This window comes from Oryctolagus cuniculus, chromosome 8, assembly GCF_051225735.1.
Source record: "Oryctolagus cuniculus isolate XC-2025 breed Fujian yellow rabbit chromosome 8, ASM5122573v1, whole genome shotgun sequence".
Taxonomy (NCBI): Eukaryota; Metazoa; Chordata; class Mammalia; order Lagomorpha; family Leporidae; genus Oryctolagus; species Oryctolagus cuniculus.
Window position 1 is genome coordinate 53,030,944 of NC_142874.1, and position 27,922 is coordinate 53,058,865.

A 27,922-nucleotide genomic window follows, 5' to 3' on the forward strand; every position below is an offset into this window, starting at 1 on the left:
ACTGCATACAAAGAGAAGGGGGTTCAAAGACAAGTTAGATATCTCCTCTGCTCTGTAAGATCCCACAATCCAATTATGAAACAAGTAGAGAACCAGGTGATGGAGACCGCACATTGCACTCAATTGTTCTAAATATACTATCAGCTACCCACTCACTATCCTCATTCTATTCAAACAAGTAAATGCTCCTCTGAAGATTGCTACTACCATTGCTCTGCTGCATGTATTCATCTACAAGGGCTGCCTTAATGAAGTGCCAACAGACTGGGAGGTATGAACGAGAGACATTTATTTTTTCACAATTCTGGAGGCTAGAAGTTCAAAGTCAAGATGTCAGCATGGTTTGTCTCTAACAAACACAGAACTGGGGCTTAGGACTTCAAAAAATAAATTCTGGGAGGGACACAATTAATACCTCCTCCCTAGCAAATTCTCTAGAAAAATGCTTTGATGTCTTTAATAATGAGATACCTCCAGCACTTGGGAGAATTAAAACCTTTCTAAGCTTCAGATAGGGAAAGAAGAGCACAATTACATATTTTGTAAACAAAGCATTTAATTAAGATGTTGTCAATAATTCCTGGAGATACACTTTCGGTTATTCAAAAACAATTATTTCCGGGGGCTACTTTAATATTGTTCTTATCACAAGGTATTACATATATATATATATATGAAATACAAAGAAACACTTAACCAAAAAAATAGGTTGAACTCTCCTGTTTTTAGCCCCCAGATTTGATTAGCATACCTCAAATATCCTCTGGGTAAGGATCAAATTAAGAGTGAGTCCTAAGATTGGGAATAAAGGAGATAGAAGGGACGAGAAGATCTATTACATTATTCAAGGATGAGACATCACCACTACAGTAAAACTGAGAGGGAAGCAGTTTCCTGAAAATCAATTTCATTTTTTCATGCAAATAAATATTGAAATAAAATAATAAAGACTTCTAAGGGCATGTTGCTTTGTGATTTGCAATGTATTACAGTAAAGTAGCAAAGTCATATCAGAAACTAAAATAATAAATATTCCATATCCACTTTTACAAGAGAGGAGAATATTCCTTCTCAACACTCATTATTTCGCCATACTCATCTCAAAACTTAATAATTCTGAAGAGAAATGCTGAGGTTTTCTTTTTACATGACTGGACAAAATTCCATGATGTGGGTGTTAAATCCACCTTCCAGATACATACGCAACATAACTGAATTCTTAAGTAAATTTCACTGTGGCAATCTGTCACCCACTGAAGAAACCCTGTAGCATAACATAATTCCCTAATAAAATTTCACAGTTCAAACTGGCATACATTCCTAATGATTCATAGCAGAATTTCCCAAATTGCTTGAGAGGGATTAACAGATTGCATAAAAGCCATTGTGAACATGACAATTTGATCACTGTTACTAAATTCCTCGGGATTTTTTTTTTCTTTTTTGGACATCAATGAAAGGCTTGTGAAAGAACATATGTCAGGCCTACATTGCGAATTTTTCTTTTTTTTAAAGATTTTATTTATTTATTTGAGAGATAGAGGCACAGACAGTGAGAGGGAGAGACGAAGAGAGAGGTCTTCCGTCCGTTGCTTCACTCCCCAGGTGGCTGCAATGACCAGAGCCGCGCAGATCTGAAGCCAGGAGCCAGGTGCTTCTTTCTGGTCTCCCATGTGGGTACAGGGACCCAAGGACTTGGGCCATCTTCTACTGCTTTCCCAGACCACAGCAGAAAGCTGGATTGGAAGAGGAGCATCCAGGACTAGAACTGGCACCCATGTGGGATGTCAGTGCCACAGGCAGAGGACTAACCTACTGGCCCCATGAATTTTTCCAAAACTTAAATATTTCCAATAAATAAATAAAATGTTAACCAAATTTCCAACAATAACTATCTGTTAAATCAATCAGAAAAACTCATCCATCTGAATTAAATTTGAAGCTGACATATTAAAGAAATTGTGGAGAATTTCATTTTTTTTCTGGGAACACATTTGCCTTCCTCTGGGAATTTCAAGTTATGTGTAAATACAAATGTTATAAAAATTAGGAACATCATTCCCAAATCAAAAAAAAAAAAATCCTAGCAAATAAAGAGACACAGGATAAATGTAATAAAACAACTCCCATAATTCCAGGAACTGTTCTACTCTAAGGTAAAGTGTTAAATTAGATAATGTTTAAGTTTCTTTCCAATTCTTATATTCTTGCAATTTTCTTTTTTTTTTTTTTATTTTTGACAGGCAGAGTGGACAGGGAGAGAGAGACAGACAGACAGAGAGAAAGGTCTTCCTTTGCGGTTGGTTCACCCTCTAATGACCGCTGCGGCCAGCGCACTGCGGCTGGTGCATCGCGCTGATCCAAAGCCAGGAGCCAGGTGCTTCTCCTGGTCTCCCATGCGGGTGCAGGGCCCAAGCACTTGGGCCATCCTCCACTGCACTCCTGGGCCATAGCAGAGAGCTGACCTGGAAGAGGGGCAACCAGGACAGAATCCAGCGCCCCGACCGGGACTAGAACCTGGGGTGCCTGCACCGCAGGCAGAGGATTAGCCTATTGAGCCGCAGTGCTGGATGATTATCAAACTACCTAGAATAGTCTATTTCAAAAAAGAAGCATAATTTTGTAAAGCTCTTTTAAAGAAAAACATTCTTATAGCTCCTGGTGTTGACTTAAATTATTCTTATAATACTATTACCTAAATATATTCAGTCACAAAATTAAGCTTATTCTTATATAAAATCCAAACCTATTTACAAGTCAAATAATGCCAAAACTTTATTTGCTTTACCTGATTATTTCATTTCAAGACCGGTCATTGAGTATATACTGTATTCCAGAAGCTAAGGCAGGTACCGGCATTTCAGAAGTAAAAACCTAGAAAAGGGGTGGGCATTTAGTCTAACGGTTAAGATGCTTATGTCCTACATCCAAATGCCTGAGTTCACTAAATGGCTCTGGCTCCTGATTCCAGCTTCCTGCTGATGTGCACCGGGGAGGCAGTAGTGATGCTCAAGTAATTGGGTTTCTGTGACTCGCATGGGAGATCTGTTTGAGTTCCCAGCTCTTGGCTCTAGCCTGGCCCAGCCCCAACTGTTGTAGGCAGTTGGGGGTGAATCAGGAGATAGGAGCTCTCTCTGTGTCTTTCTCCCTCTCTCCTGAATAAATACATTTTTTAAAAAAAAATTTAGACTGTAGAAGGAAATCCCTGCCCATTCAGAATTTACACTCTAGTAGGGATAAAAACTGGTAGAGAAGAGAGGAAGAAGACAGGAAGGAAGGGAAAAATAAAGAGCAGAAGTAAAGGATATACTACGTGAAGTGCAGATCAGTCAGTGGGGCAGGGGCAGGCATGGAAAAGGAAGCAGGCACCATGAGAGAAGAGTTGTCTATTTTTTTAAAGATGTAATTATTTGAAAGTCAGAGTTACACAGAGAGAGAAGAGGCAGAGAGAGAGAGAGAACGAGTGAGCGAGAGAGGTCTTCCATCCGATGGTTCACTCCCCAGTTCGCTGCAATGGCCAGAGCTGTGCCGTTCCGAATCCAGGAGCCAGGAGCTTCTGGGTCTCCCACACGTGTGCAGGGGCCCAAGGACTTGGGCCATCCTCTACTGCTTTTCCAGGCCATAGCAGAGAGTTGGATCAGAAGTGGAGCAGTCTGGACCTGAACCGGTGTCCATACATGATGCCAGCACCGCAGTCAGCAGCTTTACCCACTACACCACAGTGCTGCCCCGAGAGTTGTCTATTTTTAAGAATGCTCAGGTAAGGAAAGTGTTTTCAGTAGATTTCTGCATGTCAGTAGTTATCACGGGTCCTATTCTCTCTCTCTCTCTCTCTCTCTCTCTCTCTCTCTCTCTGTGTGTGTGTTTGTGTGTGTGTGTGAGAGAGAGAGTGTTTTGTCCAAACATTTGTGATAGAGTTTCCAAACAAATGTTGTAGCAATAAGACTTATTTTGTCTTTTAAAGAAAAAGAGATTTGAACAAAGTCTAAAGAAAGTGAGGGGGTGAACCAACATCACTTGGAGAACAGCTTTCCATCCAGAACAGCCGGTGCTGAGGCCTTGAAGTGACAGTGTGGCATCTCCAAGGAATGGCAAAGACACCCCGTGGCTGGAGTGGGCACAGCAAAGATGGTTTTGAAGGAACCACTGGGGAGTGAGGTAGAGGATGCTGAGTGGGGAGCCAGCTCATGAAGCTCACTCTAGAACCTGTGCTTTAACCTGAGCGAGATGAGTGTCACTGAAGGAGACTGAGACAAGAGGTCACTCCACCAGACTTGTGTTTTATCAGGAGTTCTTCAGCTGCATAAAGGAGGCCAGGCTGACTGACTGTGGTAGCTCAGACCATGGCGGATGCAGTGAAGTTAATAAGAAGTGGTCAGAATCTGGTGGATTTGCTAAAACATTGGGCTTTTGCCTGAGCATTTGAAAAGAAGAAGTAGCTAGTCCTTGATGATCTTTTTGCAGAAACTAAAATGCTCACTGCAATATAAATATGGTACTGATCACTCATATGGCAGTCCTCATGAATATACTATTTTATGATACAAAGAATTTTTGTGATATTTTTGTTTGAGAACCATTATAAAACTTTATTAGTAAAGGATACTATGATTTAATTTGACCTCTGTAGTGATAACTCATCATTTCTGTACTACGGCCATCTCATTCTTTTATTGTTGATGCAGCACAACTATATAAGATTGCAGAGCAGGCTGGCGCCATGGCTCACTTGGCTAATCCTCTGCCTGCAGCGCTGGCATCCTGGGTTCTAGTCCCAGTTGGGGCACCGGGTTCCATTCCAGTTGCTCCTCTTCCAGTCCAGCTCTCTGCTGTGGCCCGGGAGTGCAGTGGAGGATGGCCCAGGTCATTGGGCCCTGCACCCGCATGGAAAACCAGGAGGAAGCACCTGGCTCCTGGCTTCGGATCACTGGCAGTAGTGGCCACTTGGGGGGTGAACCAACTGCAAAGGAAGACCTTTCTCTCTGTCTCTCTCTCTCTCTCACTGTCTAACTCTGCCTGTCAAAAAAAAAAAAAATATTGCAGAGCAATCCTTAGTGAGGGCCCTGGGAGCTGGATAGTCTTAGATGTACTCTTATATGTATGATACTGGATATTCTTATATGCATGTTTTAGGTTTATAATCTTGAAAACACCAAAAATTAATTTCAGGGATACTTAAAACCCTAGAGAACATCTACTTGAATAAATGAACATTTGTTTTTCAGCTCTAAATTGTGATTCTCTTGAAGGGCAACCTAGTGCCACTGTTGTTCCCCTCTCTATCCCAAGGCAAGATGACCCCCAGGAAGCCAGGGGCTGAAGAGGAAGGATACAGCCACCAGCTGACTGAGCTGTGCCTACAGGAGGAAAATGCAGGAAGAGGTGCCCCAGTGGTGGGGTCCTCAGAGACCCCACAGAGTGTCCCTAGGAGACCGAGTCACACTTGAGCACCTGACACACAGGTGGGCTGTGTTCAGTTGCAAACCCAACAGCCAAATCTGAATGTAACCACTAACACCACATCCCTCCAACCTCTCTCCTCCCCTGGGGGCCTTATTCTGAGAACCCTTATTCAAGGGTTTTTATTCAGCTACTTGGGGAACACATATTCCCCCATTCCTCAAGTTTCCATGTGGATGATTTTCTTTGCAGTGGATTGTCTCTTTCTTCCTCTGATGGATAAAATTGGAAGAAAGGACCTGTCACATTCAAACAGTCTCTCTCTGAAATCTGCCTACAGAGAGATTCTGTTTCTGCTATCCCACAGGCTTAGGGAGATAGGCTCTATCCTTGGAGGAATGATTTGTTGTTTTTTGGGATAAGCATGGCCTGATCAGGGAGGAAATACTAGCAAACTCACATGGTTGAGCTATTTGGTTTTTTTTTTTTCCCCCAAGATTGTTATGTTTTCAGCAGAATCGATTTCCCCTACCTTGTTTACCTAGAGCTAGATTCAACAATTATCCCAACCAACTCTACATCACATTAGCCCACAGGACTGGGCTCCACGCAAGCAAAGTGAGTTGAATTTATGTGCACCATTCCAGAAGTGGCACATCAGACCCTCGCATGTATACCTCTATTTCCCCAGGCTACTGGCCAGATACACAGACTTCAGCAGAAGACCTGGAAGTTGGAGGGGACAATGAAGCCACATTACATAAAGCCACTGAGTAACGTGCTGAAGGCCACCTGCCAGGCTGGAACATCCTTACTGAACTTCCCATGGTAAGAAATGATCTATCCAAAGAGCTTTTATCAGTTATAAAGCTGAATAGCTGAATCCTTGTCTCTCTCTCAATTTTCTGTAATCCTGGAAGCAGAAAGAGGATGTTTTTTGATTGCTTTAACCTACACAGATTGTAAAGTTGCCTTGAGTAGGATGTGGGACCCACAAGAGGGTACCAACAGGGCCATTTGTTGGGCTTCATATCTCAGAGTGCTCCAAAGTTTGGCTAAAGTTCAATGTCACCTGTGTCTAGGCAACAGAGCACAGTCATCTCAATGCAAACGTGGCATTTCTTTTAATTTCCCCTTGAATTATACTCCAACAAACTTTTCTGTGAACCATATTAAAAATAATTGTAGAGTTTGTTGCAAGTCATTCCTAAGTTTTTCCCAGGAGCAGTCCAGTTTTATACATAAGAGGGCCTAGGTTATGCTTTAAGTACAGTTCAGTAATGTTATATGATCATACACATATGCTTATGCTCTTGTCTCAAAGAATGCAACAACAATTCCTTGCATGGTGAAGGCAATGCTTCCTAAATTAGGCAAAAAATAATTCTTTTTGTGAACATTTTTTTGGGGGTAAAAATGTTGAAAAGGTGTCAATTTGTATAAAAACTGCTTTTCCTGCAGACATTTGTACTCTCCCCCCAGGAGAACAGGGTCAAAGGCTATATATTTCAATCCATAATCTAATGCAAATTTTGAAATTACTTTGACTTAGTCAACAGGACCACTCTTGCTTCTAATTCATTAAACATGCATCCATCCCTAAGTAATACTAGAAGCTGTTCTTGGTTAGATCACTTCTTCACTTTCTGAACCTTAGAATGAGTTGATCAGGAAAGTCTTGTTTTTCTCCCTGATGTAACACAAAAAGGAGCCAATGGAAACTGATTATGTAGGGGCTGGTGCTGTGGTGCAGTAGCTTAATCCTCTGCCTGTGGCGCTGGTATCCCATAAGGGTTCCAATTCTAGTCCCAGCTGCTCCTCTTCTGATCCAGCTCTCTGTTGTGGTCTGGGAAAGCAGTAGAAGATGGCCCAAGTGCTTGGTCCCCTGCACCCGCATGGGAGACCTGGAAGAAGCACCTGGCTCCTGCCTTCAAATCAGTGCAGCTCTGGCAGTTGCAGCCATTTGGGGAGTGAACCAACAGACGGAAGACCTTCTTCTGTCTCTCCCTCTCACTGTTTGTAACTCTACCTCTGAAACAAATAAAAAAGAAAAGAAAAGGAAAGAAAAGAAAAGAAAAGAAAAGAAAAGAAAAGAAAAGAAAAGAAAAGAAAAGAAAAGAAAAGAAAACTGATTATGTCCAAATGAGCAGTAAATAAAAGGCAATGGGGCCCTGAACTCTTTTGAATACCAGGCATATACTAAGGTACCTGTGTTTGAAGCTGTATTCATCCTGACACAATGATACTCTGAGATAAAACGACTACTCTCAAAATCTTCACAAGATACAAATGTTGAGAACCTGAAGTACGAAAGAACCTGAGCACTGGATTTTCTGTAAGATGCAATCATCCAAGTAAGCCTTGACTCCTGAGAGATTCCTATCATGAGTGACTAGATGGTCTGTGCATGGACTTTTATTTTTTATCTATACAACCTAAAATTGGATTTTCCTTTTTTTCTCTGTAATATCTGGCTCGAAAGCCTATTCAACTTGACAAATTCATGCCAAATAAACCAAGAGTTTAAATAGCCTGTAAATCACCAGATAGCCCATAGATGTTACTTTGTGAAAAGAGGTCAACTACACTGTTCACACAAACACACACATGTGCATGGACATGTTAATTGAAAATGATCTATGTATGTTTTTTTCATATAACCTGTTGAGTTCATTTTTTAATATAAAAACCTTCTTTTTGATATCTTCATATTTCTTTACATTCTGCCTCACATCAAGCCAGGCTTCATAACATTCTTATTTTATTAGTTTTAATCATATTCATGTTAGATAAAAGCAGTTCTAAATTAATTGTGTTTATTACTTCATGGGCCAAGGTTTGTTTTCTTTTTGTCACCTTAACAATATTTTCTAATGATTTAAATTCTATATAGCTTTATTTGCCACTTAAAACACTTGTGGTGGGCATTTGGTACGGCAGTTAAAGGTCACTTGGGACATCCTAATCTCATATCAATGTATATGGGTTCTAGTCAACTTCCACTTCCAATTCCAGCTTCTTGTTGAAATGCACCCTGAGAAGCAACAGGTGTTGGGTTCCTGAAGCTCATTAGGGAGACAAGAATTGAGTTCAAGGCTCCCAGGTATTTGAAGTGTGAAACAGTAGATAGACGCTCACTCACTCACTTGCTGGCTCTCTCTTTCTCACTCTTTCTTTCTCAAACAAAAAAGAAACAGAAACAAAAACAAAACCCCTGGGGCCTGTGCTATTGGCATAGTAGGCTGAGCCTCCACCAGTGACACTGGCATCCTATATGGGTGCCAGTTCCTGTCCTGGCTACTCCTCTTGCAATCCAACTCTCTGTTATGGCCTGGGAAAGCAGCAGAAGATGGCCCAGGTGTTTGGGCCTCTGCACCCACGTGGGAGACCCAGAAGAAGCTCCTGGCTCCTGGCTTTAGATTGGCCCAGCTCTGGCCATTGCAGTCATTTGGGACATGAACCAGCGAATGAAAGACCTTTCTCTCAATCTTTCCCTCTGTCTGTCTCAAATAAATAAATAAATAAATATCTTTAAAAACAAAAACCCTTACATAATAAACCTAATTTATGTAAAGTTCAGGAAATAACTTATTCAATTATGAATACACAAGAATTGAAATATTATGGTTAGATTAAAATTTTAAATCCTTGTTTTCCTTTTTTTCCACAATTACTCAAATGTTTCTCAACATGATGACACATGAGGAGCACCTGAGGTGCTTTTAAGATCATCACTGCAGGCCAGCTCCATTGCTCACTTGGCTAATCCTCTGCCTGCGGCGCCGGCACCCCGGGTTCTAGTCCCAGTTGGGGCGCCGGATTCTGTCCCAGTTGCCCCTCTTCCAGCCTAGCTCTCTGCTGTGGCCCGGGAGAGCAGTGTAGAATGGCCCAATTGCTTGGGCCCTGCACCCGCATGGGAGCCCAGGAGGAAGCACCTGGCTCCTGGCTTGTAGCTGCCTGTAGCGGCCATTGGGGGGTGAACCAATGGAAAGAAGACCTTTCTCTCTGTCTTTCTCTCTCTCACTATCTATGACTATTTGACTACCTGTTAAATAAAAAAAAAAAAAAAGATTACCACTGCATTGTGGTGCAATCGGTTAAGTTACCATTTGTGTCAACGGCATCCCCTATCAGAGTGCTGGTTAAAATACTGGCGACTCTGCTTCTGATGAGCTGCCTGCTAATGAGCCTGGGAAAGCAGTGGAAGATGGGCAAGCACTTAGGCTCCTACTACCCACATGGGAGACCAGGATGGAGCTGCTGTCTTCTGAGTTCAGCCTGGCCAAGCCATGGCTGTTAGAGTTATTCAGAGAGTAAACCAGCAGATGTAAGATCTCTGTCTCTCCTTCTCTCTGTTGCTCTGCCTTTCAAATAAGTAACCCTTAAAAAATGTGATTACCATTTCCAGCTCTACCCCAGACCAGCTGAACCCAAATCTCTGCAATATTACACAAATAAGCAAGCACACTAACCTTGCCAGGGCATCTAACATGCAGCCAGGGTTGAGAACGTTGCTTTATTCCAAAGCTTGAGATTCAGACATAAATGAAGTGTTTCAATAGCCATCCTTCCTGCAACCATCTTCACCAGCAAATCTGAGGAAGTGAGTCGAGAACTGGGAATTAGAGAGAAACTGACTCAAAATCTGAAAATGACCCAGATTTTGCTTTCTTATTCAGTATGAGAAAATACCTATATCTGACTATATAATTTTGAAAAATTCACAAGATCACTTCTTACAGTGAACTAGAGAGACACAAACACACACCATATGTACATGCATTCATGATCATATTTCTCTTCTTCTAAACAAGGATGTAGTAGCAGGTCCTGCTGAATATTTGCTTTAACAGCACAGAAATGTTTCCCACTGTAGATCGTTACTCATTTAAGGTCTTCATTTAAGGCCTGAGAAACAGGTGCAACACTAGAAGTGGTAGTAAGTTGTTGTAGTAATGGCATTGTTTACTCCGTGCTTACTGTGAAGAAGTCACTGACCCATGACCTTTACATAGGTAAAACGAAGCCTTTTTTGTAGGTACTCTTATTAGCTCCATTTTATATGCTCCACAGAAATAATTGTTGTTACATTTTAACACTTTCCTTTGAATTTTATAAAGGGGCAGTATGGAGACACTCATTTGAGCATGAGTATACTTTTGAAAAATGCAGTTAAAAACATTGCTTTTACAACACAATGATCGCAATAAATTTTTAGAAATTAATGAAATCAGTTATCCAACAGCATACATATCTTTTTTTTAAGATTTATATTATTTATTTGAAAGACAGAGTTACAGAGAGAGGTAGACACACAGAGAGAGGTCTTCCATCTGCTGGTTCACTACCCAGGTGGCCACCATGGCCAGAGCTGCGCTGATCTGAAGCCAAGAGCCAGGAGCTTCCTCCGGGTCTCCCATGTGGGTGCAGGGGCCCAAGCACTTGGGCCATCTTCCACTGCTATCCCAGGCCAAAGCAGAGAGCTGGATCGGAAGAGGAGCAGCCTGGACTAGAACGGACACCCATATGGGTGCTGGCACTTCAGGCCAGGGCTTTAACCCACTGTGCCACAGCACCAGCCCCCAGAATATATATCTGAAGACAAATCATCTTCACTATTTGGTCAGACAAGAAAACCCTGTTTAATTCACTATTTTCCCCTTCATGTCATATTGGGAAATTCTGACCATGTTTAGCACTCAAGAGTAATGATTAATACATTGTGCTGTTCACATTTTTCCTTCTATTTCTTTTGATTGGTTTCGTTTCTTTCACACATTCAACAGGGCTATTTTGCATTACATTTTGTTTTATAAATCTACAGTAATTGCTTTTCTGGAATAGGTACAAAACAAATTTGAAGTAAATACCCTAAATGACCAGAGTTGTTTTTCAATCTTGACCTTAAGGAAATTTCCATACATAAAGTTCCAATCAGAGGCTGTGCTGCTCCTTTTCCTGCACAATCTCTCCAATAATTATAAATATTCTATTATAATATTTAAATGCTTAGCTAAACTCATAATTTTTGTTACTGGTGTTGCCTTGATTCATTTAATTAGCTTACCTACTCCTGCTTACTTTATCTCTCTTCTCTTCCCTCCCTCCCTCCCTCTCTCCCCCCTTCCTTCCTTCCTTCCTTCCTTCCTTCCTTCCTTCCTTCCTTCCTTCCTTCCTTCCTTCCTTCCTTCCTCCCATATGAATTTACTGAGAATATACTATTCTAAGTGTTAATATAGATAGGACCCTGCTCTCTTGACACTTAGGTTTAGTACTAAGGAAAGAACTGCATAACTCTGTAAAAATATTTTCTAAAATAAGGAAATCTTCTTCTCCTATATGTCCTCTGATAAACTACACAGCTAGATAGGTAAAGGTAGCCACAGAGGAAGAGAGAGGAACAGAGAGAGATTAGCCCATCTTCAACTTTTCTCACTGAGGCATCACCTCTGTCCTGAATGTTCTGCTGCCTAGGAACTTTCATGTGCCTACAAATTATGAATGAACATCAAATAGCAAATGGAACTCGTCAGTCACAAAGTCTGATTTGGAGGGAATTCTCTTGCATAGAATCATGTTCATCCCCCAGATAACGGGATGGCACTGGTCAAAAACAAAGAATCTCTGAGAACCAGACTCCAAAGCAGGGCTGGGGAGTGTCCAATGTGTGGGGTGTTTAAGGTCAGCAAAACCATTTGGTCTGGTCCTGCCACGGTAACCACAGGTGCAAATCAATATTCAATAAATCTATAGCAGGTTAATTTGGGGGTTGATAATTCTGTGTGGTCTGCAAATAATGTTATAAATATCCAAATGGCCCTTGTCAGAAAATAATAATAATTAAAAAAAAGTTTCCCTACCCCTGCTCCGAAGCAACTGAAGAGAACATGTAGACTTTGCTACTTGTAGAAAACTCCCACAAAGCACGGTTTTATCCATGTGCGCAGCTGCTGGCAAGTGGATTGTAGAGGCTTGTCTGAGATGTGCTGTGAGGATCAGAATTGTGTTTTTGAAATAATGGCTTTTCAGCAAATCCATTAAACTACAGATCACAAAGTCTTATCCGGTCAAATGATGGTTTCTGTTCCTAACAAAAGGATAAACCCTACCTATCCTTAAATGGTGAGAATTTTTGGTTTCTCTCCCACACACTTTATTTATCTTTTTTAAAGATTTATTTTATTTATTTGAAAGTCAGAGTTACAGAGAGAGGTAGAGACAGAAAGAGAGGTCTTCCATCCACTGGCTCACTCCCCAGATGGCTACAATGGCCAGAACTGCGCCAATCTGAAGCCAGGAGCTAGGAGCTTCCTCCGGGTCTCCCATGTGGGTGCAGGGGCCCAAGGACCCAGACCATTGTCCACCGCTATCCCAGGCCACAGCAGAGAGCTGGATCGAAGAGGAGCAGCCAGGACTAGAACCAGCGCCCATATGGGATGCTGGCACTTCAGGCCCGGGCTTTAATCCACTATGCCATAGCGCCATTATATCCCACACACTTTACGTTCCATTCTTTTCCCCTTCCCCCAAGGAACTTCTGCTAATTAATTTAAAAGACCAACAGACGTTTCTTATGATGCAGACTGCTGGGCACTGAGTATAGTAATCTGAACCCTAATTCCAATAAGCACACCCAAGTGTCAGATAGCATGAAAAGCAAGTAGAAAGGGATAGAGGTAAAATAACAACATACTATAAACGCTCTCAGAGAAACATAGAAGAGGTGAGAAAGATAATTGGAATTTATTCTAGGGAGAGTGGCCAGGGGAAGCACCTCTGAGAAGGTATCCTATAAAGGAAGAGGTATTATCCCTGCAGGGGTGAGTATACAAGTATTCCTATGCAGAGAATGTCATGTACGAAAGTCCAGAAAACAAGAGAACCAGAGCTTGCTGCATTTGGGGACCTAAAAGAAAGCCATTGTGCCTGAGGTCATGAGAGAAAGGTTATCAGAAAAAACAGGCAGGACAGACCATGAAAGTCATGGACTCATTTAATGACATTAGACTTAGAATTTCATTTTAATTTCTGTGGGGGAACTCACTGCTGGACGAGACCCTTAGTTCAGTTAGAAGGCTACCATATTCATCATTGTTTGTTTAATTATTTATTTTCATCTACTTGAATGGTAGGGGCTAGATGGGGAGTGGGTAGGGAGAGTGAGATCTCCTATCTACTGGTTCACTCCCCAAATACCGACAACAGTTAGGGCTGCGCTAAGCTGAAGCCAGGAGCCTGGAACTCCATCCACGTCTCCCACATGAGTGGCAGAGGCACAGCTGAAGCCATCATCTTCTGCCTCCAAGGATGCATTAGCAGGAAGCTGGATCAGAAGCAGAGGTGCCAGGACTTAAACCACCATTCCAGTAGGAGATGCAGGTACTCCAAGCAATGACTTAACTCACTGCACCACAATACTCACCCCTACTGTATTCGTATTGATGTGAGGTCAGTGTTCTGGATGAAGGAGGTAATGGGGAGATGGAGAAGAGAGGAAGTTTGAGGTTTATTATTAAGATTGAATTAACACACCTGAGTGATGGGTTAGATATCTGGGAGTAGGGCAGAGAACAGTGAGGGAAGGGGGAGAATCATGAAGGACCCTTAGCTTGAGGACCTGGGTAAGTGGCGGTGGAGAGGTAGCACTTACCATATGAAAAAGAATGGCATGGGGAGAATGTTCAGTGTGTCAGATACTCATTTTATGATACACATAAGTCAACAATATGAATATGTAAATTAAACAACTGGATATGTGAGTCCCAGGCTCAGAGAAAATAAATTAAATTGCATTAGTTTATTTATTTTTATTTTTTTATTTTTTTGACAGGCAGAGTGGACAGTGAGAGAGAGAGACAGAGAGAAAGGTCTTCCTTTTGCCGTTGGTTCACCCTCCAACGGCCACTGCGGCCGGCGCGCTGCAGCCGGCACACCACGCTGATCTGATGGCAGGAGCCAGGTACTTATCTTGGTCTCCCATGGGGTGCAGGGCCCAAGCACCTGGGCCATCCTCCACTGCACTCCCTGGCCACAGCAGAGAGCTGGCCTGGAAGAGGGGCAACCGGGACAGAATCCAGCGCCCCGACTGGGACTAGAACCCGGTGTGCCGGCACCGCAAGGCGGAGGATTAGCCTAGTGAGCCGCGGCGCCGGCCAATTGCATTAGTTTAAAGATGACTAAAGCTGAGAGATATCACCTAAGTAGAATATAAAATGAAGAAAAGTGGCCACAAACAATCCTTAGGTGGAAAGCCCAAAGAAACCCCAACATTTACCTGTTAGACTAAGCAGTCAAAACAGTAATGCTGAAGGAAGTCGGGAGAAGAGAGTGGTTCAAGGAGGAGGCCATGCTTAACCTAGCTGAGCATTGCTGAGAAGTTCTGTGACAGGAGGAAAGAAATGTTTGCATTGGTTCTAGCACAGTGGTGATCACTGGTGACCACAGAAGTTTCAGTGAGTCTGGGCAAAAGCCAGAATATCCTGGGTGGACTGAACAGAATTACAACTACTGTAACAGTTCCAAAAATTTTCCTGTAAAAAGGAAGAAAAGGGGCTGGTGCTGTGGCATAATAGGCTAAGCCTCCACCTGCGGTGCCGTCATCCCATATGGGTGCCGGTTCATGTCCCAGCTTCTCCTCTTTTGATGAGTGCATGGAAGATCCAGAAGAAGCTCCTGGCTCCTGGCTTTGGATCGGCTCAGCTCTGGCCATTGTGCCCACTTGGGGAGTGAACCAGCGGATGGAGGATCTTTCTCTCTGTCTCTCCCTCTGTCTGTAACTCTACCTCTCAAGTAAATAAATAAAATATTTAAAAAAAAAAAGTTGGGGAGAGAAGAATGAGAGGAAAGGGATTTTTTTTGGGTGACACCAGCACATAATTGTATGCTGATAGGAATACTCCAATTAAATGAGTGTTATTAGGGATTAGGAGAGAAAAGGGATGACTAAAAGAGCTGAGTTCTTAAGAAAGTGAGAGGGGACAATGTTCTGGGCAAAAGTGGAAGTATTGGCCTTCACAGGCTGGAGGGAATTTTCTCTCATGGAAACAACAGGAACAATAATTGAGGTAAAAGTGGATTAGTGTTTCGACCCGGTGGTGGGGAAATGGGCAGTTTGATTCCCATGGCTTTCTCTTACAAATGAAATGTGATGTAAAATCATAAGGTCAGAATAGGACACCAAAATGGTATGGCAGGACAGAAGATATGAAATATGCAAAGAGGAATGGGAATATGAACACACTAGAGAGTCGGTAGGAATTCCTGGAGTTGCCAATGTGCAGTTTACATCAACAATTGAAAGTAAAATGGGTCAGCTTAGTAGTACCATCTTTGATAATATAAAAACGATAACAATGGATAAGTGGGAACTGCCCTGAACTCTCATCAACCCAGAGGTCCCTATGGTGGAAGTAGATGGCTCGATGGGCCATGCTGACGCTAGTGTCTCTCTGTTCCTGTGCTCACATGCTCAGAAAACTGATCCAGCAAGAAGGAGGGCTGTTCCTCTGTGCAGAGTGCCAAGCGGCTCCTTTCCTCAACCAGAAACTCCAGATAAGGCATCAAGACCCATGTGGAGTCCCAAACAGGCCATGCCTCTCAGCGACAATAACAGAAACTCAAGCACAGAATTGTACGTGACCTGATAGAGAGAACCATTAAGTCCACAGCATGTTAGAGCTGGAGCAGCCTGTAGATAAGATCAATTCCAACAGCTTCATTTACAGAAGAGAAACTGGATGAGGAAGGGCCTGGTCTGAGCTTTCACATTAGTTACTTGTACCACTATGCCAACAACCGCAGCTAGATAGCTTAAATGAGAACTAGAACAGGCCTGGATATGGGAAATAATGTTATGTTCTCCCCTTGTTCCTCCCCGGTGACCTTACCATGTGGTGAGAGAATCAGTCAATGGAAATACATTAACGCTGCTGTCTTGTGACTGGCTCTGTGTGATTACAGCTCGATGGATATTTAGGAATTAGTATCAATGGCAAAGTGTGCCAAAATGAGTGATTAGTCATGCTGCAGTCTTGACCTACATAGCAAATTAGGCACAGAGCTGGGATTAAAATTCTGACACCTGTGCTTTTCAGTCTAAGGCTGGCTCCCTCAATTGTGCTTGACTGTTGTTCATGAGCCCTGTGGGAACGGCTTTAATTCTGACCGGGAAACTGTTTATGAAAGCATGCGTCCAAACAGCCCAATAGAAAGGGCAGGAAGAAGGCCTGGAGTTCCTCCTCTCTGATAATGTTGACACAGTGTGGTTTAAAGACCCGTGTGCCTAACAGCTGCCATGGTCAGCTAGTTCTCGATACCCTGAACGTCACGGCATGTAGCTACAACCTCCTCCATCCAGCTTTCTGGTGAGAGAGGACAGCACACTCTTAAAAAGAACAGAAAAAGAAAACAAGTCTGGTTTTGGGGTACCCAGGGACAAGTAATAATTTAAAACAAAAATTGAACAATTGAGTGAAAAAATAATAAGAAAAGATAAAGGGAACAGATATATTATAGGGAAGAGTTTTCTGTTGGTTTTGGCTCAAGTCCCAAATGGTTTTTTCTAAGCTGACTTTCCATAACGAGGCTCTCAAAACATTTAATGACACGAAGTTTGGAAGAGTTCCGGTTAATGATAAAGGCAAAGAAACCCAAATTAAATGTCAACATTATATCAGACTGACATAAAAGGAAGTCATTTGATAATTCAAAGGAGCACAAAAAAGGAAAAAAGGTTATTTTTAGTAAAAATATTCTATTGTTCTGAAATTTTAAGTTAGTAAGGGAACAAAGAGCAAAGAAATGACTATCATCAGCTTCATGTACACTCTTGAAAAGATCTTTGTCATAACCTTCCCTTTCCATCTGCACTTCCTGCAGCTTAAGTTCCAGGGGTTTTGGGGCTCTGAAAATTCTTGTATCTAAACCATATATACATGGCCCAGAGAAGCAATAGAGCCTACCATCAATGACAAGAAAAAATTGACAATGAAAGTAAAAATGAGGTAAAAGTGATAGCAAGCAGCTGAAATAAACAGAGGCATTAGATAGAGGCAAAAGGAGTACAGTGACAAATCAAAGTCAAGTTAATGAACAAGATGGTGACAATTTAAAGCAAATAGAATCCCAATGCAATTGTACAGCTCTTAATACCATAGCCTGGAGCCTGACTTCCAGTCATAAAATCCCCAGTCTTGCACCTGCTCACCACATGACCTCAGGCAAGTCACTCTACTCCTTTAAGTTTCCATGTCCCCATTTGTATAATGCAAATAATGATACCTCCCTCAAAAAGTCATCCTAAGAATTAACTCAGACAATCTGTGTAAAGTGCTTAAAACAAATAGTGCCCGCCTACCTATTTAGCACTCACAAATGACAGCTTTTCATTACTAAGTCTTATTCAGCACATTTACTGGTGCCCTCCACAGGCTACATGCTGCAGGAGATATATGAGTAGACAGCCCTGACTGACAAGCCCTGGAAACCCAATTCCTCTGTAGGGTTATCTGTGGTAAGTGGGATGCAAAAATCACTGTGGTTCAATCATCTCTTTATTTTTTTCATTTCTACATAGAAAAATGTCTCTCACTGAATTCTTCTTACATACTGCTTCTAGAAATCCCCCCATTATATGCTTTTACAACTCACTTGCATGATCACATCTGTCCCTAAAATCAGACCCTAAATCCTTGGTGGGAGGGGCTGTACCTTATTCCCAAGAGAATCTAGCATAAGGCTTAACACAAAGGAGGTAGCCATATATAGCTGGTCTCCAATTTGGGACAGTTGGACTTAGATTTTGACAACACAATCTTGTGACAGAAATACGCATTTAGTAGCAACCACACCTTGAATTCTGAACTTCGATATTTTCAGGCTAAGGTGTGCTACTGGATACTTTCATGATGCTGGATAGCAGCAAGGCCTAGGAGGGGTAACAAGGGAGACTCTACCATATAGCACATTGCTAAACTAGGATGCTCTGTAGTTCAGCTATAATGAATCCATTTTCAATTTACAATATTTTTTTTTATTTTTTTTATTTTTGATAGGCAGAGTGGACAGTGAGAGAGAGAGACAGAGAGAGAAAGGTCTTCCTTTGCCGTTGATTCACCCTCCAATGGCCGCCGCTGCAGCCGGCGCACCGCGCTGATCCGATGGCAGGAGCCAGGATCCAGGTGCTTTTCCTGGTCTCCCATGGGGTGCAGGGCCCAAGCACCTGGGCCATCCTCCACTGCACTCCCTGGCCATAGCAGAGAGCTGGCCTGGAAGAGGGGCAACCGGGACAGAATCCGGCGCCCCGACCGGGACTAGAACCCGGTGTGCCGGCGCCGCAAGGTGGAGGATTAGCCTATTGAGCCACGGCGCCGGCCCTACAATATTTTTAACTTACAAACTTACAATGGGTTGATCAGGATGAAACCCCACTAAAAGTCAGATATCTATCTATCTGTACACCTGAGAACCTGCATATAACACAGATGTATACAGTATATAAAGTATGCATATATACATGTACATATGGTATATATGTATACAGTATACACAGTATGAGTATATATTTATATATTTGAGTATCTGTATACATCACTGAATACATAGACTTTTTAAAAAGTTTTAGATATTAAAAATTTAGATTCTTGTTTCCCCCTACTCTCATCCTGACCTGTCCTTGTAGTCTCACTCTTCTATGTGCCCAACATATGCTGCCCTTTCTAATCTTTCAACAGTCCTGGGAGGAGGTATAATCTCTCCAGATTTAAAGAGAAGACTGTGGCTCAGCACAATTGGAATAGCCTATGTGGCAGAGTTGAGATGCTCATCCTGATTTGTCTCGCACCAAAGCCCAAGTCCTCTACTGCATCAGTGTACTTCTCCAAACAACTGTGGGAGACCAGGAAGAGGGAAAAGTCTTAGGGTCAGGGCATGTGAAACCAAATGCCACAGTTATCCATAGGAAATCAATTTTAAAAATACAAATGCCGGGGAGAACATTTAGCAAGCCCCTGGTTAGGACACCCATGTCCTATATCACAGAGCCGGGTGTCAGTCCTAGCTCTACTCCTGCTAATGTGAACTCTGGGAAGGAGCAGGAGATGGCTCATATAATTGGGTGCCTGCCACCACATGGGAGACCACTGTTTATTTCTTGGTTCCCGACTGTGGTCTGAATGCCCCAGACTGTTGTGGGCATTTGGGGAGTGAATCACAGGATAGGGGGCTCTTTTTCTCTTTCTGTCTCTCAAATAAATAGATGGGTAAAAAGATAGATAGGTAGATAGAGAAATGCAATTTAATGATATAATAATAATAATAGCAGCATTTATACTTAGGTATTATAAATCCCTTATTCTAGTTTCAGAATGTTTTATTGTTTTGTAGACATATGGAACATATTTTAAAGGATTCTCCCCTTTTCTGTCATGTGGTTCATTATTTATAAGTTTATTGTGAAGAAAGAACATTTGTCAAATAATTGAACAGGCATTAACTTTTAAAAAGTACATTGTGGAAAAAAAGTACATTGTAGGTGGGCACTGAGATGCGGCAGAGTTAGCCACCACTTGGGATGTCTACTTTCCATATTAGAGCACCTGGTTACCGTCCCAGCTACTCTACTTCTGATCCAGCTTCCTGCTAATGTGCACACTGGCAAGGACAGATGATGGCTCAAGTGCTTGGGTCCCTGACACCCATGCAGAGGACCCAGATGGAGTTCTGAGCTCCAGACTTTGGCCTGGCCCAGCTTCAACTGTTTGTGGTGGGGGGGAGGTAACCAGTGGATGTGAAATTCCCTGTCCCACAACACACACACACACACATACACCCTGCTCTCTCTCTTCCTTTCAAATAGATGAAAAAAAGTAAATAGACATGTTTTTTGAAGCACAGGTCATCCATCATTGTAAAATATAATATGGATCAAACCCTGTATAATAAATCTTCTTCACATAAAACTTTTATTGAACCATTAAAATATGTATGTGTAGGAGGAATTGTATTCTCAAATGTTATAATTCATTTTTTAAAAGTCTGAGGTAGAATTCCCTTTGAACATGTCATGTACATTAAGGGAAAGATGCAAAAGCAGTGTTAAGGTTAAGGAAAGTCCCATTTGCTCTTAAGAAATAGGGCAGCTCTGCTTCTGACTCAGACACACATTTAAGTTCAATCTGCCACTACCCCTTATGAAATAAGATCAACTCACTACACTGGAACTCTGGGGAAACCTGCTACTTCTATTTAGTCTGGCTTTCTTGGCTGGTGGAGAGAGTTCCTCCTAGAGGCCAGCACTCACCTCTAAGCTGTCTCCTGGGGCTATTTGGACCAGCATTTTAGGGCTTTCACTTTACATGGATGCACAGTGAAGCCAGCCTTAGGGAAAGCAAGTTGGCAATCCTGTGTGGTCAATAACTTGAAAGTCTTCATGTGTGGGGCTGGTGCAGTGGCTCACTTGGTTAATCCTCTGCTTGCGGTGCCGGCATCCCCTATGGGCACTGGGTTCTAGTCCCGGTTGCTCCTCTTCCAGTCCAGCTCTCTGCTGTGGCCAGGGAGGGCATGGAGGAAGGCCCAAGTCTTTGGGTTCCTGCATCTGCATGGGAGACCAAGAAGAAGCACCTGGCTCCTGGCTTCAGATCGGCGCAGTGCTGGCCGTAGTGGCCACTTGGGGGGGTGAGCCAAAGGAAGGAAGACCTTTATCTCTTTGTCTCTCACTGTCTATAACTCTACCTGTCAAATAAAAATAAATAAATGCATTTAAAAAAAGAAAGTCGTCTTCATGTGCTTTGAATCTGTCATCTCCCTTTTGAGATTCGATGCTGAGGCAAATTACATGACCTTGCCATTTGGGGTACCACTAAGCACCCTGATGACCCTATTCCAAACTTTTGATTTTTAGCCCAACCAGCTCCCCCTGCAATCCTTCAACCCCATTTTGCTGCTTTTTAGGCTCCAGACCAGTTCTTCCGGAGCCCTCCTTTCCTTCACAGCCCATAGGAAATGCAGCAGGGAAGAAAATTTGTTCCACCAACAAAATCCACCCAGTCAACTCTCTGCACATCCATTGCTACCTTCCTGTCATGTCACTAGCTGTTTCCAGAATCATTGTTGTAGTTCCTAATTATTCTCCTGCTGTAATACTTACTGCAAGACAGTCAGAACACACCCTTAAAACAAGATCAACGTAAATTTCCTTACTTAAAAATTTCCAAAGATTTCTCCCCTCACTCAGAATAAAACCCTAAGTGTCCTCACTCTTGACTGCAAGTCTACAAGTGATCTGGTCTCCCCAACAACCTCTCTGTTCCCATCTCCTTTACTCTGTTTCTCTCATTCTTTTCCACTCTTCATGCTTTCTTTGCTATTCTTCAGCATATCAAACACAATCTTCCTCAGGCCCCTGAACCTATGGTTCCCTCTTTTGGTACAACCAGTTCCCCAGATATCCACATGTATCGCTCACTTAAAATGCCACCATAAGTGAAACAGGTCACCCTCTTGTACTCTACCTTTCCTTCATAACATTGACATAATCCAAAACTTCAAATTTCTACTTCCTCCTCTCAAAATAGAAATCCCATCACAGCAAAAATCTTGTCCGTTCTATTTCCTGTTGTATGTTAAGTGCCTGAACACCACCTAAGACATAACAAATGCTCAATGAGTTCTGTTGAAGACATGAAATACAGAGAAGTGTTATCTACAAGGACAGTGTACATTTAGCAGGTGGTGGGATATAGCAAGAGTTCGTTGCTCTTTCCAAATAGCCACCAGCTCAGTGGGTGAAGAAATGCCACTGGAAAAAAAGAGTGGTTATTTTGGAGGAAAATCTTTTTAGCATAAAGCTGGGAACATAGTACTGTCTTCCAAAAAAGTGGTCTTTAAACTTTAAAAAAAAATTAAGATTTCAGGTTCTCTGAAAGAGTGGCTAGTGGAGGGACCTGTGCTGTGGCATAATGGGTTAATGCCCTGACCTGAAGCTCCAGCATCCCATAAGGGCGCTGGTTCAAGACCCAGCTACTCCACTTCCTATCCAGCTCTCTGCTATGGCCTGGGATAGCAGTAAGAAGATGGCCCAAGTCCTTGGGCCCCTGCACCCACGTGGGAGACCTGGAGGTGGCTCCTGGCTCCTGGCTTCAGATCAGTGCAGCTCCGGCCGGTGTGGCCAATTGGGGAGTGAACCAGCGGATGGAAGACCTCTCTCTCTCTCTCTCTCTCTCTCTCTCTCTCTGCCTCTCCTCTCTCTGTGTAACTCTGACTTTCAAAAAATAAATAAATCTTTAAAAAAAAAGAGTGGCTAGTGGAAGGAGTTTATAGATTATCATTAATTTTTATGATAAATTTCAGAGCAAGATTTAGACAGAATGGTTACTGAATATTTCAGTGTGCATATCCCACACACAAGGACATTCTTGTACAAAATTGCAGGATAAACATTCAGATCAGGAAATCATCACTGATAAAATGTACCATCTAATCCACAGGCCTCATTCACATTTTTTCCCCATCTGGTAATTTTTCCTTTCGATCCAGGAGCCATTCCAGGGTCGAATGTTGTATTTAGTTGTTATGCAACTTAAGTCTCTCCAATTTGGATATTAGTTGTTTTTCTCTGCCTTTCATAGATTTATGAGTTTCAGAGAGTACAGACCTTTAGTTTTTAAGATGCCTGTCACCCTGGGCCCATCCGTGTTTTCTGGTATCAGGCACAAAAGGTGAATGGTTGGCAGGGATATGTCACAGATGCTATCAGCACATCTCCTTAGGAGGCAGATGATACAATTTGTTCTATGAGTGGTGATATTCACCATCGTCAACTGGTCAGCTTGGTCTTCTCTCCAAAATATGTAGCTCCCCCCAATACTCAATAAAATATGCATTTTCCAGAAAATCAGGCTAATATCCTGATTATATCAAATATCTACATCCCAGTCTTAGTCTCCTTTGAGGACTCCTGCCTGAATCAACCAACACTGTCAAATGGTGATGTCCTGTCTCCATCGAGCCTTATTAGAAGGTGTTGCTACCAAAGGATAGCTTTTACTTCTCCCTTGCTTCTTTGCTTCATCATTTCCTTTAAAATAGATTATAATCCATTACTATCATTATTTTATGCCCAAACTGCCCCCAGTTTGGCCAGTGGGAGCCCCTTCCAGCTGACTCATGTGTCCTTGGGTTATTTTCTCACCGTGTTTTCAGCACTTTCCTACTGGAGGTTTGAAACTCTGTACTTTTTCAGCCCCAGTCCTGGAATCATCCCTGGCTCCTGGAGGATGGGATTTAGAAATCACAATCTTCTGGCCACTTCATGACCCCATGCCCTGGAATAGAGAGCTATGGTCAATATAGTGTATATGTATATATATATACATACACAGACACACACACATACATATCATTATAAAAAGACGATTTCACACTCATTTTTTAAATCCAGTGTCTCAGCATTTTTTATAGCATTTTCTTTGCCTATTTGGAAATTCCTTCTCCAACAATATAAAACCCGGCTGTCACTTCACTTATCTGCACAATGGCCCTGGAATTAACCAATCTTCCAGCCAGGATGCTCCCTCTGTAACACTGTCACCCCTTCAATCCCTAACTTTTCTCTGTTTTTTAAAGATTTATTTATTTATTTGAAGGGGGGGGATCGAGAGAGAGAGAGAGAGATCTTCCATCAGCTGGTTCACACCCCAGATGGCCACAATAGCCAAAGCTGTGCCGATCTGAAGCCAGGAACCAGGAGCTTCTTCCGGGTCTCCCACACGGGTGCAGGGGCCCAAGGACTTGGGCCATCTTCCACTGCCTTCCCAGGTCATAGCAGAGAGCTGGATTGGAAGTGGAGCAGCCGGAACTAGAACCGGCACCCATATGACATGCCGGCACTGCAAGCATCGGCTTTACCTGCTACGCCACAGTGCCAGCCCCACCCATAACTTTTCTAAGAGATAGAAAGGATAAGGAAAAGCTGTAAATTCTCAATGACAGATTCTCCAGTTTTTGAGGCTGCAGAAACAGTAGCGACAGAAAGGTTGGGGAACCCCGTGTTTCGGTGAAGGTATCTGAACAGAACTAGCCGGGTGGTTGCAGTCAATGGCCTCCTCCCTCAGCTCTCTGGTGGTTCAGCAACCAGCAGCTAGGCAGTCTCCACTCATGCCTTCTTGGCATGAGACACTATAATAAGCACTGCCCCACTTGCCTAGAAGCCTAGTTTCAAAAATGAACAAGCTAGGAACACACACAAATCCAGCCCATCAAATACCATAGAGACAAATTCTTGTAAGTAGTTCTTGTGCCTGCTTCTAATTTGGGTGTAGCTGGGGTTCTTCGCTCTCCCCTAACAGCCACCAGCTGTTTGTTCTGCTGCTGCTGGGAAAGGAGAAGTCATGCCAATGGCAGCCATTAACAGAAAGCTGGACGCATGTGGAGGTCCTGGGAAAGGTGGATTTCTTTCCTAAACATGAATTGGATTCCAGGTTCTCTGACAGAGATCCACTGGGAAGGACAGGGTACGTGAGAATCTTCAAGCAGGGGCCGGCCTAGCAGGTAAGGCCATGGCCAAAGAAACCGGCCATCCCATCAGGTTCAAGTCCCTGCTGTGCCACTGCTGATACAGCTCCCTGCTAATGGCTTTGGAAAAGCAGCGGAAGATGCTTAGGCCCCACGTGGGAGACCAGGATGAAGCTCCTGGTTGTAGCTGTGGCCACTTGGGGAATGAACTGTGGATGGAAGAGCTCTCTCTCTCTCTTTCTCTTTCGCTCTCTCTCTCTCACTCTCTGTAATTCTGACTTTCAAATAAATAAATAGATCTTTTGTAAAAAAAAAAAAAGAACTGTCACACACATATTTTTACAAACTTTATGACATGGATCTCAAGTGAAGGAAACCAGAGGTGAGAAGGGATAACAATTTTCCAAACATTTAACATTGTGAAGAACTGTGCTGTGTCAGTTTCAAGAATGCCATTCTGGGAATACCACACTCTCTGCTGACTGGTGGTAATCTCCATACACAACCGGGAGAACACACATAAACAACAGTAACCCAAACAAACCTCCCTTGCCTGCTGATGCCCCGGGGGCTCTGTCACCAGGCATGACAACTGCAATAAACACAGTGGAGAAATAGCTCACCAGCTTCTCACAATTAGAAGGCATCAGTTCTGCAAAACAAATGCCACGCGTTTGCTCCCAGCTGGCCGCAGAGAGGCCCATTCCTACACCCACCCTAATGGAGTGGTTGCTAGACCAGCTGTGTCAGCATTGCCTGAGAACTTGCTAGACACGGATATTGGGGGTCTCACCCCAGATCTAATAACTCAGAAATGCTAACACAGGGCTCATCAGGCTGGTTTTTTTTTTTTTTTTTTTTGAAGATTTATTTTATTTGAAAGACAGAGTTACAGAGAGGGAGTGGGGAGAGGGAGAGAGGGGGAGGGACAGAGAGACAGAGACACAGAGAGAGAGGTCTTCATCCGCTGATTCACTCCCCAAAGGCCGCAACGAACAGAGCTGAGCCAAGATCCTCCTCTGGGTCTCCCACGTGGGTGCAGGGACCCAAGCACTTGGGCCATCTTCCATTGTTTTCCCAGGCCATAGTAGAGAGAGCTGTATCTGGAGAGGAGCAGCAAGGACTCCAGCCTGCGCTGGCCCCCAGGCTGTCTTAAACCAGCATTTGGGAGTCACTTCCCTAGGTATCGCTGTGGCATCGTTCAACCCACCTTACACTTTGGCTTTGGAAAAGGAAAGTCACCGCACGTGTTCAGCGAATGGGCGAGTGGTTTAGGGGAAGCTCGACCATTTCCGTATAGGAGTATTTAAGGCGCAGGAAGCAGTTTCTGTACTCAGAGGTCAAAGGCTCCTTTTCCCTACTGCAAACCCCACCTGGACCAAGTCGCCCACTGGGGCTGAGTTTGAGACCCGCCAGGGGTCGCTGCTGCCCGTGAAGAGACCGAGGGAGCGCGGCGAGCGAAGCCCCGAAGCTTTGACATCACACTAAGCTCCTCCTTGCACGCACACATTCTACACACACACACACACACAAACATACACAGACACACGCACACCCGGGCCGCGCACTCGTCCCGCGGCAAGAGTGCGCCCCGCGCAGCCACCCGACGAGGGCGGCAGCACACGCTCGCAGGCCCCTCCGACCCGGCGCGCTGAGGTAGCGGCCGCCGCGGCAGCAGCTCGACCCGCGCTCTCCGGCGCTCGGCGGCGGCCGGGACTCCCTCGGCAGCACCCCTGCCTGCGAACAGCCACCCCGGCCCCTGCCGGGACTAGAGAGGGCGTGGGGCCGTCACCTCGCGCGCTCCGGAGCCCCCTGCTACCCCTATGAGAGACGGAGAAGCCGGGCGGAGGCGCAGGACGCTCGGCAGCCGGACGCCTCCTCAAGCCCCGCGCGCCCTCTCCTCCCGCGCCCCCTGCACGGCTGAGGAGCAAAATGCAACCGCCGCGCTTCGGCTGAAAGGCGACGGGGCCCGCGCGACCCGCTCGCCCGGAATCCCGTGCCCGCGGCGGCTGCGCGCCCCGGCCGCGGCCCCTCAGGAGGGAGAGTGAGCAGCGGCCGCGGGAAAGAGAAGCGGCCGGCGCGGACTGGGCCAGGGCCCGGGAGGAGGCGCGGGGCAGAGGGAGGGCGCGGGGGGCGGGGCGGGGGCGCCGGCGGAGAAAGATGGCAATGTCTCTCATCCAAGCGTGCCGCAGTCTGGCTCTCTCAACATGGCTGCTTTCCTTTTGTTTCGTGCATCTACTCTGTCTGGACTTCACCGTGGCCGAGAAGGAGGAATGGTACACCGCCTTCGTGAACATCACCTACGCCGAGCCCGCGCCGGACCCGGGGGCCGGGGCTGCGGGCGGCGGCGGCGGCGGCAGTGGCGGCGGCGCCGGCTCGGAGCTGCACACGGAGAAGACTGAGTGCGGGCGCTACGGAGAGCACTCCCCCAAACAGGACGCCCGCGGGGAGGTGGTCATGGCCAGCTCGGCCCACGACCGCCTGGCCTGTGACCCCAACACCAAGTTCGCCGCTCCGACGCACGGCAAGAACTGGATAGCCCTCATCCCCAAGGGCAACTGCACCTACAGGGACAAGATCCGCAACGCGTTCCTGCAGAACGCCTCCGCCGTGGTCATCTTCAACGCGGGCTCCAACACCAACGAGACCATCACCATGCCCCACGCAGGTGAGCCGTGGGGCCGCGCTCGGGGGAGGGGGAAGCCCCAGGACGTGAAGGTGTCCGGAGGGGTCCTGCGCCTGCCTGCGCGCTCCTTTCTGGGAAGTCCGTGCTGCGCAGAGGACGCGTCTCGGAGCCCTGCACCTATTAAGTTTTGCTTCCAGTCACTTGGGGATGACAGGGTGGGCGGGGGTGGGGAGGGTTACAAAGGGGAGAGGATTAATTGTATCCGGGAGAATACTAGCAAGCTTGGCAGAGCGCCTCCGGGACAAGGGTTTGCAGAGGTGGGCTAACTTTTCCGGGAGGATCTGGAAGGTGGGGATTTCTTCTTGGTTATTGATCGGACCTGTGCCT

At 44.5% G+C, this 27,922-nt stretch overlaps 1 protein-coding gene and 1 long non-coding RNA gene across 6 annotated transcripts in view; one reads left to right on the forward strand and one right to left on the reverse strand.

Annotated features, from left to right (window-relative positions):
* Positions 1-315: 315 nt before the first annotated feature.
* On the reverse strand, positions 316-27,616 carry LOC127483152 (uncharacterized). Of its 3 annotated transcripts, XR_016211924.1 has the most exons (5): positions 27,478-27,616; positions 23,588-23,720; positions 9,873-9,995; positions 2,789-2,874; positions 316-1,736 (listed from the first exon to the last, which is right to left on the reverse strand). It is a non-coding gene; the product is annotated as an uncharacterized LOC127483152 (long non-coding RNA). The 3 variants fall into 3 exon arrangements; XR_016211925.1 differs by lacking the exons at positions 316-1,736; positions 2,789-2,874 and adding an exon at positions 6,502-7,431; XR_016211923.1 differs by lacking the exons at positions 316-1,736; positions 2,789-2,874; positions 9,873-9,995 and adding an exon at positions 20,342-21,129.
* The window catches only part of RNF150 (ring finger protein 150), a 341,932-nt gene continuing 340,443 nt past the window's right edge, over positions 26,434-27,922 (forward strand). The window contains exon 1 of one of the 3 annotated variants that reach the window (XM_089302458.1): positions 26,434-27,577. In XM_089302458.1, the coding sequence (XP_089158584.1) occupies positions 27,070-27,577 (508 nt within the window). In that variant the 5' untranslated portion in view covers positions 26,434-27,069. The remainder of the gene's footprint in view (positions 27,578-27,922) is intronic. The other 2 variants (XM_089302457.1, XM_051819466.3) reach the window with 2 other exon arrangements.